At 42.7% G+C, this 17,447-nt stretch overlaps 1 protein-coding gene across 4 annotated transcripts in view; it reads right to left on the reverse strand.

Moving 5' to 3' along the window:
- The window catches only part of NEMP2 (nuclear envelope integral membrane protein 2), a 32,274-nt gene extending 17,864 nt beyond the window's left edge, over positions 1 to 14,410 (reverse strand). For all 4 annotated transcript variants that reach the window (XR_005528835.1, XM_039234736.1, XM_039234735.1 and 1 more), the window contains exons 1-2: positions 13,853 to 14,410; positions 5,381 to 5,496 (exon numbers count right to left, since the gene is read on the reverse strand). Coding sequence is in view for 3 of the 4 variants with exons in the window: in XM_039234736.1 (XP_039090667.1) it covers positions 5,381 to 5,496; positions 13,853 to 13,961 (225 nt within the window). In the remaining variant the exon portion in view is untranslated. The remainder of the gene's footprint in view (positions 1 to 5,380; positions 5,497 to 13,852) is intronic.
- Between the last annotated feature and the right edge of the window lie 3,037 nt (positions 14,411 to 17,447).

Here is a 17,447-nt window from a genome sequence, read left to right on the forward strand (position 1 = left end):
TCCAATGTCGGTTCCAGGTCCTCACTTGCCAAGTCTCTTTGACTCTGGTGGGAATGGTGGAGAGGGGCGGCCCAAGGCAACTGAGCTGGAGACTGCCGAAACTCAGGCAGGGAGCGCCTTCTCCTTTGCAATTTGTCAGTCACCACCTGGCCGTTTTCCCAAACCAGTGGCACCAACGGGCCAGCGCTGTTGGGTTTTCCAGTCAGGGAACCAAATGTTACGGAATCTGGTCTGGATCACCCAAGGGAAGAACCAAGCAGCACTCTGAGATCTTAGAAGGCAGGAGGTTTATTTTACACTAGTGGGCTCAGACGAGATCATTCTCTAGAGGTCTGAGCCCAGAGCATTAGCAGAAGGAACAATTTATATATAGTCTGTTACTTCCGCATTGCTCATTAATGCGCGCGACACGCAGGGTGGGAAGAACCACTGGGAAGGGGGAGTCTTTGATCAGGGACAGGTGTTTTCTTATTAGTCCTGTAGGCCATCTTACAACAGATTTTCCCTGTCACAATCACAGGTGCTATTCCATTCTCACAACAAGGTACTAGCTACAGTACCAAGCAAACAGTGACAATCCAGTGTTCAATAAATGAAAATTCTGCTGCTGCTTTTGTCCCCCTATATTCCTCTTCTCTGCCCAAGAATAATGCAAGCCTGAAAAGGGTAGTGAGATCACCAACTCTGAAGATCGGCCATCAGGTGATATAACCTATTACCTACACTAATTTCTCTTGGACTTTAATTCCTGGCTCATTGTTGCTTTCTCTCTAATGCTATTTCCTGTCATACTTCTAAGGGTTCAATGTGCATATATGTACACCACACTCCTTCCAATGCTCTGATTCTCAGCATCTTGAGCTCTTACCCTCTTACACTTGCTGCTGCCCCACCTCAGCTACCTACTCCCACGGCCACACCCAAGACCTTGTCCATACCAAACTACAGCCTCTCTACAGATTGTTTCATGCATCCCACTGGCTGACCACCAACTCCTACCTTTCCAGCATGCCACGTATAGTACCTCGACCCCAGTAAGCCTCTGACCCCATCATGGATCAAACATTTTCCCCCTGCTCCTCACCCCTTTGATGTCCTTAGCCCCTTCTGATCCAGCTAAATTCCATGACCAATCATTGCAAATAATTCCCTTGCATGTACCCGACTCTTTTGCACTGTTCTTGCTTTGTCACACCCACCTGCAAAATCCAGCTCTCCACCCATTCTGCTCTTGGCATTTGTACCACCAAATGGTGCTAAACACATAGTAGTCTGATTTCAAGCCCATGAGTGGGAATCTGAAGTGGGACCTGCAGCTATAGGTGATCACACCACATTCCTATCTACTCTCCACTCTCTTCAACAAAGATTTCATAACTTTTCCTTCCTCAATGCCAACACCCTCTCCCCTTCCTCACTCTCCACTGAAAATGGAAGAAGCCAGAAGAGAATGTCAACAGACGCCCATCCCTGTATCCACCCACCTGGCAGCACCTGCGGACACGCGCTGTTTCCTGCCTGTGGGGAGGAATGGTCTGCCACAGAGGAGCCTTAAAGAAGATTCTCAAGGCACAGATTCAGATTCACCTTTGTCCACTCAAGGACGTCTACCAGTGCTTCGGGCCTCTCTGCTGGACCATTTCCATTGGGAAATGTTGAACCTTTTCCCATTTAAAAACAAAAGCCACTTTCCCCTCCAGCTATCCCCTTGCTTCCAGTGCACTCAAATTCTTTTATTTTTTTTATTTTTTTTTAATTTATTTTATTTTTTTAATGTTTTTTTTTTAATTTATTTCTAGGAGAGAGAGAGAGACAGCGTGAGCAGGGGAGGGTCAGAGAGAGAGGGAGTCACAGACTGAAACAGGCTCCAGGCTCTGAGCTGGCAGTCAGCACAGAGCCCGACGTGGGGCTCGAACCCACGAACCGTGAGATCATGACCTGAGCGAAAGTCGGACGCTTAACCGACTAAGCCACCCAGGCGCCCATAACTCAAATTCTTTTAAAAAGAATTCTTGAATACCTGAAGTCTTCAGTTCTTTTCCTCCCCCTTCTCTCTTTAACCCTCTTCAATCAATGTTTCATTTCCAACAGGCTGTCCCTGACAAGGTCACCAGGGCCCTCCATGTTGCTAAATCAAATGGCCAATGCATTCTCCGTCATCATATTTGATCCACCAGCACCATTTTGTGTGTGTGGGTTTTTTTTAATGTTTTTTATTTATTTCTGAGACAGAGAGAGAGGGAGACACAGAATCTGAAACAGGCTCCAGGCTCTGAGCTAGCTGTCAGCACAGAGCCCGACGCGGGGCTCGAACCTACGAACCGTGAGATCATGACCTAAGTGAAAGTTGGACGCTTAACCAACTGAACCACCCAGGCGCCCCCCACCAACACCATTTTGATCCTGTTTGTAACACCTTCTTCCCGCAGCATTCTGGACATCACCTGTTGCTCCTTCTCTCTCTTGTGTTGGCCCCTTCCTCCTCTCTGACCTCTTCACGTAAGACTGACCCAGGCTCAGCCATTAGTCCTCTGTCTAAACTTACTCCTTAGCCCTCTCTATAAACATGCATCACTGCTTAGTTTTGCAAAACTAGGAAACACAGGAAAGACAGACGCTAGTAATACTGACCACCCACGAGGGTCGGATAAGAACGGATAGAGAAATGAGGGGGAGTAACACTTCTCTGAAGATACTTCTGTGTAGACCTGTGATTTTAAACCATATTAATATTGCACATACTAAAAAATAATGATAATAAAATCAACTAGGATGGGGGGAAAACCCTTAAAAATAAAAACAAATATATTTCAAATGAAAATGGAAACCAATGAAACCAAATATATTTCAAATGAGTAATATAACCATATTAAAGGAGGGTGGGTGGGAATGAATTAACTTAAGTAATTTTGGAGCAGAGTATTAGACTATATATTCTTAAATTAGAGGTAAAACACACTCTAAGCAAATACTGACAAGTAAATAACAAATAAACAAATTAATATCCTAGCATTAGGCAAATGAGTTAATACATTGAGGATAATGAAAACCAGGCTCCCCATTATCAGAGAAAGAAGTTACAAATATGACAAGGAGAGAGATTAGAATATACCCAGTAGTATGGGAGATATCAAAAAGCATGTTTTCTTGTTTGTTTTTGTTTTTAATTTGAGAGAGTGTGTGTGTGAGTGGGAAAGAGGGGCACAGGGAGAGGGAGAGAGAATCCCAAACAGGCTCCATGCTTAGCACAGAACCCGACACAGGGCTTGGGTCCAAAACCCTGGGATCATGACCTGGGCCAAAGTCAAGAGTTGGAAGCTCAACCAACTGAGCTATCCAGGTGCTCCAGAACCCATGTTTTTTTAATAGATAGAGTGATGGGGACACCTGGGTGGCTCAGTTGGTTGAGCATCCAACTTTGGCTCAGGTCATGATCTCATGGTTCATGAGTTCAAGCCCCATACTGGGCTTTGTGCTGATAGCATGGAGCCTGCTCTGAATTCTCTCTCTCTCTTACACACACACACACAAATACATATTTAAAAAAAGAGACAGAGTGACAGAAATAGTTATATGTGCAGGTATACAGCATATGTCTCTGTGTCTCTGTGTGTATGCATATGACAATGGTATCCCAGCACTAATAAACACACCTAACTCTGAAAGCTCCTTGAAAAAATGTAGGATTCCAAAGCTGGGTTTAAGAAATTACAAGATAAACCTGGAGCATCCTGTTATTGAAGACGCTCAAATGATAGGCACAAATTAAAAGGACACATGAGCTACTTTGAAGGGGCTCCTACTGGCCAAATCTAAGATAATTTGAATATCAAAATACATAATGAGGTAATGGATTCTAATCCACTAAATGAATTGGCAGTCTGTAATATTATGTGGATATAAATAAACTGGAGAAGGAAAGTCTTCACTGTTGAAGAATGTTGATGAATATAGAAAGAATAATGGAATTAGGAAATCACCATTTGATAAATAGCATGATGATAACTGATTCATACAAGCATCATCAATGGACATTAAAACTAGGCGGTGAAAGTTAGGTGAGGGAAAGGATATCTACATACTTTCAGATTATCTCCTCAAAATACTCATTTATTACAAAGAGAACAATGGTCACTTTTCAGTGGCAAAACTGTAAATTGACAGATACTACCTTAACATCAAAGTGGTGTGTATTATCAGTAATAGTACAAATCAACATCATATGCCTTCTTATATGATGTTCCATCTTTTCCCTCAGCTTAGAACATTCTTTCTTGGTATATTTTCTTCGTAACTCATTAACTTCCTTAAAATCTTTCTCAGGGTGCCTGGGTAGTTCAGTCGGCTAAGCATCTGACTTCAGTGTCAGGCTCTCTGCTGACAGCTCAGAGCCTGGAGCCTGTTTTAGATCTTGTGTCTACCTCTCTCTCTGCCCCTCCCCCACTTACACTGTCTTTCTCTCTGTCTCAAAATGAATAAACATTAAAAAAATTAAAATCTTTCTTAAATATCACTTTCTCTATAAGAACTACCCCGATTACTCTTTTTATACTGTCCCCCCTACCTCCCTCATTCCACTTACCTTATTGTACATTTTCTTTTCTTCATAGCACTTACTAGTTTTACAGTTTTCTTCTCTATTACATTTATGGCCTATCCCCTATCCCTAGGACTATAAGCATCACAGGAGCAGGGATCTGTTTTGTTCACTGATGTATCCTAAGAGCCTATAATAGTTCCTGGCACTTAACTAGTGCTTAAGAAGTATCTGTTAAGTGGGGCGCCTGGGTGGCTTAGTCGGTTAAGCGTCCGCCTTTCGCTTAGGTCATGATCTCGCAGTTCGTGGGTTCGAGCCCCGCGTCAGGCTCTGTGCTGACTGCCAGCTCAGAGCCTGGAGCCTGTTTCAGTCTGTGACTCCCTCTCTCTCTGACCCTCCCCTGCTGATGCTGTCTCTCTCTCTCTCTCTCCTAGAAATAAATGAAACATTAAAAAAAAAATTAAAAAAAAAAGTATCTGTTAAGTGCTGAATGAAGGAAAAGTACAAAGCTATTGAGATTAACTATTATCCTGGCCATACCTAGAATCAGAAAGGGGCTTGAGATAGCAATGATTTTGGAAAGTATGTATCTGAATAGCAAGCACACTGTGCTCACTTAGAAACGATATTTATTTGGAGTAGTTTGGAGAAGGGCTGAAGAAGAGTATGAAGAGTTAATGTACCCTTCCACACATCCCTTTCCCTTAGGCCACTGGATGTGATTCTCAAGTTAACTTTCATACTGATACACAGCTCTATGTCATATAAAAGCTATTTTCTATTCCTTAAATAGTACATTTTAATTACCAGCTTCTTAGACATGATTTAAACATAGGCTCTTACCTGCAGAGTTGACCACACGTATTTCCACTCCATTTGGGAATTTCGATTGTAGCAGTAACAGTCTGACTGAGAAGTTTTAATTAAATCTTTTTCCTTCAGAGCTTTACACCTTGGAACTGAGAGATAGAAAAGCAATTATATTTCCTAAATATTTAATTTCCCATAATCTTATCTTTTTTTCTTTTTATTCACAATAATAATGCTATTTTACATTCTCTAAATGAATTCTTCTATATGGTAAGTATAGTCCCTCAGTCTTCCTAACCTACAGGAACAGACAAAAAATTAGTCTAGTATCAATACTCTTATGATATATGCAAGGCACCATAAGAACACAGAAGGTGGGTGGAAGGGTGGGCTAAATGGGAGATGGGTATTAAAGAGGGCACTTGTGATGAGCACTGGGTGTTTTATGTGAGTTGATGAATCACTAAATTCTACACCTGAAACTAATATTACATTGTTATGTTAACTAACTGGAGTTTAAATAAAAAGTGAAAGTTTTAAAAAAAGAAAAGAACACAGAGAATGGGTACTTCAGTCTTTATTTTATTTTATTTTAGTGTTTATTTATTTTTTGAGAGAGAGAGAGAGACTGTGAGCAGGAGAGGTACAGAGAGAGAGGGACACACAGAATCTGAAGCAGGTTCCAGGCTCCAAGCTGCCAGCACAGAGCCCAATGCAGGGCTCAAACCCACAAGCTGTGATTTCATGACCGGAGCTGAAGTTGGCTACTTAACCGGCGGAGCCACCCAAGCGCCCCTGGGTACTTCAGTCTTGAAGCAGAGGGCAAGAACTGGGGGCAGCTTCAACATCTGCAGGTAGAGAGGTAAGCAGTGGTTACTACTTACTCTAAGGACTATGGACTTCATGCTGAAAGCAGAGCATTGAAGGATTTTAGGTAAGCAGCATCAAAGTCTCAGCAGGAAACTGAGGACACTCAAAAGGGTTTAACTGAAGAGTTCAGGGAGGATGTGGGCAGAGTTAAGGCATTAACAATAAGGCGCTGTGAACTTCCCAGACATCAACAACAGCAGGAAGCCTTTAACATCCCTTGGCCTGAAATGGCAAAGGGAGGGTCTGATGTTCCTGGAGCTACTGAAGCCCAGAGGACAGTAGGGTCATGGGATGCAATCCCTGCCAAAATGTGGAATGGTGGGATGAAGGTATGACTACTGCAACCTCTCTCTCCTGCCCTCCCATCAGTGCCCCTCATTGGCCAAACCCAATGGGAAGCAGGAGGGCAAAGAAGCCCAGGTGATGTAGTCCACAGATGTCAGTTTCCAGACATGAGCAGGGGAGGGAAGGGCACAGAACGGATCTGTGGGAACAGAGAATAACCAGTTTAATAGGGAAATAACAAGTACACAGTTGTGTTTTAGAAAAAGAATTCTGTAAGCAACGTGCAATTTTAGAGGTGAAGAAGACTGAAAGTAGAAGAACCACTAAGAAGGCTACTAAAGGAGTCCAAGCAAGAAATGAACTAGGTAGGAGGGAGAAAGAACAGACTAAAGACCACTTAGGACTGGAATTAACAGTCTTTGGAGATTCATTAGGTGAGGGAGACCAAGAAGATGACCTGAAAGTTCTGGTGAGGGGAAAGATGGTGAGGTTCCTCACCCAGACAAGGAACACTGGAGAAGATGCAAGCCTGTGCAGGGAAAGGGGGATGAGTTCAATCTGGGACATAACCGAGTTTTGGTTGCTGGGACTAAATGAAGATGGACAGATCTACAACACAGGAGAAATACGGAGACAGAAGTAGATACATATGTGTCTGCGTGTATAAATATTTGTGCATCTGTATTATACAATACATATACATATACATAACATATAATACAACACAAGACAATCTAATATGTGGAGGAGGAGAGACAGGTGCTTTATTAGAGGGTAAATGCCATATGAAAATTATAAAGTAATGAATTCATTTTATTCTGTGGCTGCCTCTGTATCTGAATTTAATAGGAAATGAGATGAAAGTCATAGATTCTTCTGGGTCCAGGACAGGGTGTCACCACTACACATGTCAATAGGAAACAGGCACAGAGTATGTTATGAGCACACAGAGAAATGGGCCTCATGCCCATCCCCCAACTCCTCTATGGAAAGTGTAGTCAGCTGCTCCAGAAAAACATCAAGTGAAGCTAGAATAACCTGCTACACCAAAGTTGGGGAAGGACTGAATAACTAGAATCTAATCAACAATTACATCCATTTAGGGAATAATTGAATAAGCCCACATAGGTTTGTGTCCTAGCTAGAAGCATCCCAAGCATAAAGCTTAGAAGAAGTGAAGACAGACTTGGGGAGAAGATGCAGAGAATACCCACCAATGCAACCGCATAAAAGGCACAAAGCTACACAAAGCAGGAAAGTCACACGAGAACCCAGTATTTTCCATTGTGACACTGTCAAATCATTTAATCTTTACTCTTAACATCTGAGGAAATGCATAGTTTTTTAAAATATACCACCAAATTTGCAGAGTTTGAGAATCTGAAATGAAAATACAAGAATTCAGGTGAAGAGGCAGGTCTCAAAAAAGCATGTGAAGGAAGCTCTAATGGCTCTCTGCTAAATACAAACGCTAAAAATTAAAAATGCATCCCCTTGGGGGTGGGGTAGGGGCAGGGAACCTGGGTGGTTCAGTCAGTTGGGCAGCCGACTTCAGCTCAGGTCATGATTTCACAGTCCTTGAGTTCGAGCACATTCCATGTTGGGCTCTGTGCTGACAGCTCAGAACTTGGAGCCTGCTTCAGATTCTGTGTCCTCCTCTCTCTGCCCCTCCCCTGCTCACACTGTCTCTCTCAAAAACAAATAAACATTAAAAAAAATTAAAAATGTATCTCCTGGCACAGCCTGTTTATATACAAAAGGGGAATGCAGAACCGGTGCTACCAACACAGAAAGCAACCAACTGCAGAGGTGAAGTCTTAGATATGTCTGAGATGCAAATGACTCCTGGCCAAGGGCTACACAGGGGAGAAGGCACTCCTGGACGTCGAAGGGCTGACAGCTAGCTGTAGAGAAGACCATGTCAAAGGCAGTGTAGAACCTGGGAGCACCTGAGCAACTAAAACACATTAAAGGCCCTCAGCTAGTGAGAAGGAGCATTAGAAGGAGGGCTGTCGACTGGCCTTGTGGTATCCTCTGTTCTGGCTCTACACAGCCCTCCTGTGGGTCTCTGAGCAGGAACAGGTCTTTACTGGGTGGCTAGAGTTGACAACTTTATACCGACAACTATATTCCTCAGTAAAAGAGAGGAATCCCTACCTTTGTTGAAAAGGGAGGGCATTCCAATGGGGCAGGTAACGGGGGAGAGCCTTAAGGTCCACAGACCCCAGCAGCCTCAGACCATTGCAAGAACGTCAACTTCCAGCCAGTTCTTTCTTCAGGGCTACTCCTAATACCACACTTGTGCTCAAGGCCAGGAGCTTATCCCTGCATCACCTCTCCTAATGGGCTCCACCACTTCAAGGAATCAATTCCTTTAAGAACAGTGAACTACTCTTAGTAGTAGTTTGAAGGAATATCCTCTTTCTGGGGACCTGAGCTGTGCAAACAAATGCTGCCTTCAGATGAACTTGTTCTCACTTGGTCAAAAGACTATCTCCTTAAATCATTTGATATATGAAACTTTTAAGAGCAAAATGGTGCAATTTAAATATAGTACAATGATTTGAATTTAGAGGTAAATGCTTCTCTGCCATCCAAGCCAGTCTCCTTGCACTTGGATTACTGTAATTCCCTTTTAACTGGTTCCCTGCTTCCAGAATTGCCCCTATGACATTCCCCTACAACCAATTCTCCGATCAGCATATAGATCTTTTAAAAACATCGATCAGAGCACATTATTGACCTGCTCAAAACCAATAGCTTCTCATTGCATTCATAATAAAATCCAGTCTTCCTTCCAAGGACCTAGTACCTCTGACCTCTCCTCCACCCCTCCCCCTCTCAGCTGCTCAGGCCTCCCTTGAGTAATCTTCTAGAAACATTTCATTATTCAGTTTCTTCTTCCTCCATCTCCACATAAGGGTGGGAAGTAGAAAACACAGCCAGCTTATCTGAACTCTATGGCTGACATGTGGCGCATGTCAGATGTCTACAGGTATCATTTATTCATGTGTCCTCAGTCATGCTGGTTCATTCTGCTAGGATGGAACTTCCTGGTGGCAGATGTAGGCAAACCAAAATATATCACAAAGATACCAACAAAATCCCTTCATAATGCAATCCAGAAAACAAAAGGGAATATCTGGAGATTCATAAAAACTTAATAATAATCATTCATCTGATCAGAAGAAAACAATACCTGCCTAGGGACAGCTACTGCTTCCACCTGAGGCTGAAATATGTTTCCACCCTAGAAGGTGCCCCATAACCTGGGTACCCACATCCTCAAACCTGATTCCAGATCCAGAGAAAGATCTGGAAGTGTGGGCTGTCCCAGCTCTGCCTCATCTCCTAAACACTTAGGAGTATCTACAGGGCCAGCCCAGCATGCCATCATTACAATGACTACCCCAGCATGTCTGCAACTCTAAGCTACAAAATGATCATCGCTTTCTATAAGTCCTGGCAGTCTTCAGCAGGTTCTCTTGATTCTGCAATAATAAACCTGACTTTTGTAGAATATATTTCTGGACAATTGTGCCCAAACTGCTAAGACAAAGCACAATTATTTATATTACCAAAGGATCAGAGTCAGAGTTATCTTACCCAATGAGATTCCTTAGTTCATTTTATTTTTTATTTAAAAAACTAGTTTTAATGTTTATTTATGAGACAGAAAGACGGAGAGACATAGCGCAAGCTGAGGCCAGCAGAGAGAGAGGGAGATACAGAATCCAAAGCAGGTTCCAGGCTCTGAGCTGTCAGCACAGAGCCTGATGCGGGGCTTGAACTCACAGACTACAAGATCATGATCTGAGCTGAAGTTGGAAGCTCAACAGATTGAGCCATCAGGTGCCCCCTTAGTTCATTATAAATACCACTCAGCTTGGGGGCACCTAGGTCATTCAGTTCACTAAGCATTGGACTCCTGGTTTCGGCTCAGGTCATGATCTCACAGCTCTTGAGATGGAGGTCCTATGTCATGACAGCTCCGTCTCTCGGTCCCTCCCCTGCCAGTGTGGGTACTCACAGACGTGTGCTCACTCACTCTCTCAAAATAAATAAATATTTAAAAAAAGTTTCAAAAAATACCAATCTATATTCAATTAATCTAATTTTAACACTACATAGTTTATATAAAAAAGGGCCAGATGGGTATCACCTGCTTTAACTAATAAATTACATTTAAAATTACTCCTATGTACTACTTTTGTCATTTTTTAGCTTTCCTAATGTAAAAGGATATATTTAAGTTAAAGAATTTAGTCATATGTAAGGTAAAAATATTCAGTCAAAACTTCAGAAAAAGGGCAGGTAGTACTTAAACCTACTTATAGAATATGCTAAAAATAAAAAGCACAAACACTCCTCAAATCCTAGCAGATCTTAAACAACCTCCAACATAAAAATATTTCAGTAATGTTCTTTCTAAAAATTTAACCTTACATGGCCTTCATATGGGAAATAAATATCTTCAGATGAAACTATAATATAAAATCACTTATTAAATTAGACTGCCATTTTCTCCAACTGGCCTATCACTGTTTTTCTTTTGTGACAAAGAAGGGGAGGGAGAAAAATAGGAAAAACAAAAAAGGAAAAACCAACAAAGCTTAGCTCCTGAAAGGTCAAAGGAAGAAGGACTTTTCTGGGTATTATTTTGTACATTCCTATTTTCAAAGGAGTTAGCATGGAGCACCAAAATTACAAAGGTAACTTCCCTATTCTAGTAATCCTAGCTTTTTTTAAGTGGACTTGAATATTAATCTTGATTTTTATTTCTCCAAGAATATGCATAGAGAATGAATCTGAAATTAGCACATGCTGATGTACATTCAGGCTAATTTTAACCTCGAGTACTAATTTTTCTTCTCCATAGATGATCTTGAAAGTTGTGATTTGCAATGACCTATTGCTATATAGTTCAAGCCTGGGAATTCAACCCAAGGGCCTGAACTTCATCATAGGACAACATGTGGGTCTCTACGGCCCTCTCCCACTGGCTGCAAATTATGAATAACTCTTTCTTTCAGCCAGACAACTACCTGCTTCTCCTGTGTCATCTGCCTCTGATTTTCATCCAGATAGGGTGACAGCTGGCCTTGCTCTGGATGTTCTCTATCGTACAGAAGGGTGTATACATCCAAGACAGAATTTTAGGACACTAAGTATCATCTAATCCAAGCTTCTCATGTTATAGCTGGGCCTTATATTATGAAAGGAAGTACCAGCTGTTTGATCTCAGGGATACTCATAAAACCACTTCTGAAGCAGAATGTTCCTTAGACCTAGTCCAGTCCAGAGGTTCCACCGTGGTGTCTTTAAAACCCCACAGGATCCAGGATGCCCCAGAGCCTATGCTGAATAGCATATCTGGAATGGCAAGCATTGGCTATAAGGCTACGTAAGTTGCCATTTTTCTTAGCTGCGCGCTAGAATTTTATCAACTCGTGGGCATCCTGCATGTCTTGGGCAGAACAGTAGCTCTGATAAGCACTTACATAGGTCTTTGGCTAACAAAATAGAAGGAACAGTTAATACTAAATACTGTAATAGAAATATGAGACATACAGGGTTAACTGAAGCAAATAAAAACGTGAGGAAACTATGGGAAGCCATTCGGCAATAGAACAACTTTATTTTACTCACGAGAAAACCATGGTCTATAAAGATTATGTGCCTGGACCAAGGTACATTCTACAAGTGGGTGGGGGAGGGGCGCCTGGGTGGCTTAGTCGGTTAAGCGTCCGACTTTCGCTTAGGTCAAGATCTCGCGGTTCGTGGGTTCGAGCCCCGCATAGGGCTCTGTGCTGACTGCCAGCTCAGAGCCTGGAGCCTGTTTCAGTCTGTGACTCCCTCTCTCTGACCCTTCCCTGCTCACACTGTCTGTCTGTCTGTCTCTCTCTCTCCCCCCCCCCAGAAATAAAAAAATAAAAATAAAAAAAATAAAAAAACATTTATAAGTGGGTGGGGGAAAGTAATGAATGACTAGAACTCAAGGTCCTGGGTGTTGGTCCAGGGCTACTGACAATTTCCTGGCTGCTGCTATTCTCAGAAACCCTCCCTCTTAGATACATCTGTGATTTATTTTTTCATCAGTGTATGACTGGTTACATTTCTTACTACTAAAGCCTGCCTTTCCTCATCTGTAAAATGGGTATGCAAATGGTACTTGTACCCATTAGGGTTACTATAGGTCTTAAATAAGATTATGCATTTAAAGCACTTTTAACACACAGGAAACACTCAGTGAATGTCTCTTCAATGAAAACTGGTATGGAAAAGTTCCCCAAGCTTTAACTCACTGCAAGATTCCCATGAGTTGGCAGCTCTGGCAGAAATCCAGTAACTTGTCTTCATCCTTAGACAAAGAACCTTGATCTCACGTTTGGAGGTACTATACCGGGCTAAAGGACCACACTTAGGTGTCTCCCTTGCAAAACATTGGTGGCCAACGAGAGGAGGTGAAGCTGGTGGACAGAAATCCCAGGAAATCTTTTAAAGGATTTTATGCGGGGGGTGGGGATGAGCTAGAAATGTTAAGCTCGTAGCATATTACTAGCAGTTCTGAAGTTGGGACTCACGACGTCCCTTCCGTGCCAGGATCCTGAGAGCACTCCACAGACAGCCCCTAACAACAATATGAAGAGCTACCATCTCGTTTCCTCTGTTAACAATCGCGCACATGTTAATCCTCACAACAATCCTGTTAGATATGATGTTTTACATGTGACCAGTGGCTCAAGGCCACAGAGCTAGTCAAGGGCAGGGGAATTTAGGTCAAATTCTAAAGCTAAAGTTCTTCTATTGAGTCCAGAGTAATCGCTATATATTGAAATACTGAGGTTTTCGACACAAATCGATGTATTAAAAGTCCTGTGTTGAAAGTCGGGAGACTAGGGTCAGCTGTGCCAGTAACAAGCTGTGTGACCTCAGACAAATGAAAACATCTCAAGAGCTTTGCTTGCTGGTTCGTAAACGAGGAAACTGGGCTAGACCGAACTTGACGGTTGCTTCTTGGTAAATGAGGAAATTAGGATAGACTGAGCCTGGCGGTTGCTTCTACTCCTAAAATCATAAAAGTGTCTAAGTGACAGCAGAGACCAGGGAAACCCAAGCAGGCGGGAAGAAGAGATGTTGGGCCTGCCCCGGGTGCTGGCCACGCGCGGCGGGCCGAACGGGACAAGGAAGCGCGCATTGGGCTGCCTGCGCCTCGCCGCCGCCGCCGCCGCCGCCGCCGCCGCCGCCGGCAGGGAGAGCGCCCTCGGGGCGCCAAGGAAGCGGGAGAGACCTACGAACCCGGGAGGCCGCGCGCGCGCGTGCGCGCCGGCCGCTAGTGACCGCGGTTACCTGACAGCGCCGCCGCCGCCGCCTCCTCTCCGCGCACCGCGCCAGCAGGCTGTGCGGACAAGGGCTGCAGCCAGATTAGCAGCCACCACCGCCCCAGGGGCGGCCGCATCCCGCCCCGGGACCGGCTCCGCGCCCCCGTTCGGCCGATGGAAGCAGAAATGGCGCAAGGCCTACGAGGAGGCTGGGGGGCGGCGAGACCCGCACGCGGGAAGGGCGGAGGCCCCGCCTTCCCAGGGCGGAGGAGGAGTCGGCAGGACGCTCTTGCTGGAGCTCGCGGCTCGCGGCGACGGCTGGCCCAGGCCTGGGGGCTCCCGGGAGCCCTGTCCCAGCCGCTACCGGCCTGAGGCTTCCGGGCCTCGTCTTCCCCTGAGGCGGTTGGGCCGTGGCCCAGTCCCGTCGGTCCCTGCGCCAGGGTGGAAACTGCGGCTGGGGGAGGGGAGCACCTCTCTGAATTTTGCCTAAAACTTCCCTGACCCGTGACCTGCGGGGTTTTAAGTCTCAGTTCTCAGAGGTCTCCTGAGTGATGCCTCTTGAAGAGAAAGGCCCTTCAGGAACAACCCCCACCTTCATTTTTTTTTTAACAAAAATAAATTTCATTATTTTTCCTTTTTTTCCCCCATTTTCCTTTTTGTATGTAACAATAACAAACTGGCCATATTTGCTTAAGTAACACTTAACTTGTATGTCCAAACTTATAAACACACCACATTTCAGTATGAAGAGTAAAATGGTCCCTCACCAATACAGCACGTCTTAAATTAGCTTGCATTTAAAAAAAAAAAAAATACAGAAATCTGATTGGTGGTTGCCAGAGGGAGGAGGTGGGGGAAGGCCGGCAAAATGGGCAAAACGGTCAAAATATACAAACTTACAATTATAAGTTCTGGTGATGAAACGTACAGTACGATGACTAAAGTTAACAATAGTGTAATGTCTATTTGAAAGTTGCCAAGAGTAGCTATTAGAAGTTCTCAACATACACAAAAGTTTTTGTAATTATGTGACGTGATATAGCTTTACTAAACTTATTGTGATGATCATTTTGCAATATATACATAAATGGATCATTATGTTGTACACCTAAAACTAACACGATGTTGTATGTCAATTATCTCAATAAAACTGGAAAAAATATCTTGAGTGGTCTAATATTGTTAATTAGTATAGAACTTGTGGAGTTAATATATACTGTATCTTTTTTTTTTTTTTTTTTAAAGAACAGAACTTCCTCAGGCCCTAGAAACCCATTAAGGTGATTCAATATTTCATAGCAAACATTTATTAGAAGAAAAGTTCATTTCCTCTTTTCTAATTCTGGTCTTCTGGTTATGTACCTCAGAGAAACCAATTGTGGCAGAAATCGTCTTCTAAAAATAACTTAGCTTCATTTTCCCTAAAGGTATGAGTAGGACTCACTAGACTTACCCTGGCTTCAAAGTAAGGTTTAACCAACTGCCCTCAAACCCCTGGCACCGTGTGTACACCCGTAGATGGTTTGGGAAGTTCAGAAATCTCCTTATAAGGAACTCTTCAAGGGGATGAGTTTTACAAATAAACTATTATTAATTAAACTTCCACCTTGTCTGACCCTGTAGACTGTCTCCAGAGAAATGGCAGAGCTCCCGATCCAAGTATGAGGTGTGCACTCGCCTCTTGCACAATGGCTTTTTTTCCCCTAACCACATTCATTTTGATTTAATTCTGGATGGCACTATGAAAAGTAGCTAAAAGAAACAGGTAGATTCTTGAATAATAAATGGGTTTTCCTGCAGTGGTATCTGGTAGAGCAGGCAGCAGTATAATAAACATTTAAATTATTATAAGTTTTGGTGATGAAAGGTACAGTATGATGACTAAAGTTAGCAATACATGTAATGTATATTTGAAAGTTGCTAAGAGTAGATCTTAAAAGTTCTCATCATACACAGAAGTTTTTGCTTTCTATCTTTCCATCAGAAAATAGAGAAAAAGTTTGTCCATCAGTGGGTCCAATGAAGTGAGAAAGTTGTAGTTGAAATCACCATTAAATTTGCCAAGAGGATGTAAAACAGTTGTAAGTGGATAATAACACCAGCCCATAAATTTCTACACCAAAAAAGATGATTAAAAAAGGAAAAAATCATTGCCTCTTAAAGCAGTTGCCCAATTGTGGCACAGATCTCAGCAGCGGAATTCTGGTAAACAGCCCACGTCCACCTCTAAGATAGAATGATGCACTATAGCTTGGGGGGCTGGATCTCATAGATAATGAAGAAGTTGGCACTTTCTCCAGAATGCTATCAGTGTGGGTAATAAGTAAATGTTTAGCAATGAAAAATGCAGATTCCCAACACATACCCTCTAGAAACTGATTCAGTTCATCTGGTGAAAGCCCAAAATATGCCTTCTTAATACGTACCCCCAAGTGATTCAAAATGTTTAGAACGAAACTTTGAGTTTTACAAGTTTCATGCTTGACAGGAAGTAGTTTTTTCAGCAAGTTTGTAATCACAGCTAATTTAATTTGTAATCACAGTTAAAATATTGTGTGTGTGTGTGTACTTTACGTAATTCATATTCTTTAATATGATATGTCTTTGGGGGGAAAATGTATAACAAAGAGCTTCCTTAATATTATTTTAGTGACCTGAGTTTTTATTTTCATTTTATTTTATTTTTAAATTTTATTTACTTATTTTGAGGGGGAGAGAGAGAGAGAGCAGGAGCAGGAGCAGGGGAGGGCAGAGAAAGAGGGAGAATCCCAAGCAGGCCCTGAAATGTCACCATGGAACCCAAGGCAGGCCTTGAACTCCTGAACTGTGAGATCATGACCTGAGCCCAAGCCCAGTCAGATGCTTAACCAACTAAGCCACCCAGGTGCCCCATGACCTGAGTTTTTAAATTCCATTTGACTCTTTCCACATGGTGTGAAAAAGATTATAATTCCATTTTCAGCCTCTGCATTTTTATTTCTAGAGTTCTTGTTCTTCATAACTAATTAATTTTCTGTAACTGTCATAGTGTTATAATCAGTCATTATGAATCAGAAGTAAAATTTAGCTCATGTCAAAAATTTATTTAGGAACTTTCACTTGGTTTCTAGATAGGTAGAACATTTAATTAAATGAATTAGAATAAAATAAAGTTCTACTACTTTGGGCTCTTTCATAAAGAAAGATTTGGTCTATTGCTGCAATGATACTTGCCAATGTCATAAAGATTACATAGTCTATATGTCATAACTTCTTTTTTTTTAATGTATTTATTTTTGAGAGAGGGTAAGTGCATGAGTAGGGGAGAGGAGCAGAAGGAGAGAGAGAGAGAATTTTTTTAATGTTTATTATTTATTTTCAAAGTTACAAAGAGAGCACAAGTTGGAGGAGGGTCAGAGAGAGGGGGAGGGAGAATCCCAAGCAGGCTCTGTGCTGTCAGTACAGAGCCAATTCAGGGCTTGATGCTATGAACCCTAAGATCATAACCTGAGCCGAAACCAAAAGTCAGATGCTCAACTGACCAAGCCACCCAGGAGCCCAGGGAGAGAGAATCTTAAGCAGTTTCCACCATCAGCTTGGAGCCTGACACAGGGATCAATCTCATGACCCTGGGATCATGGCTT

This window comes from Hyaena hyaena, unplaced genomic scaffold (assembly GCF_003009895.1).
Source record: "Hyaena hyaena isolate Hyena2069 unplaced genomic scaffold, ASM300989v1 scaffold_92, whole genome shotgun sequence".
In the NCBI taxonomy this organism is placed as follows: Eukaryota; Metazoa; Chordata; class Mammalia; order Carnivora; family Hyaenidae; genus Hyaena; species Hyaena hyaena.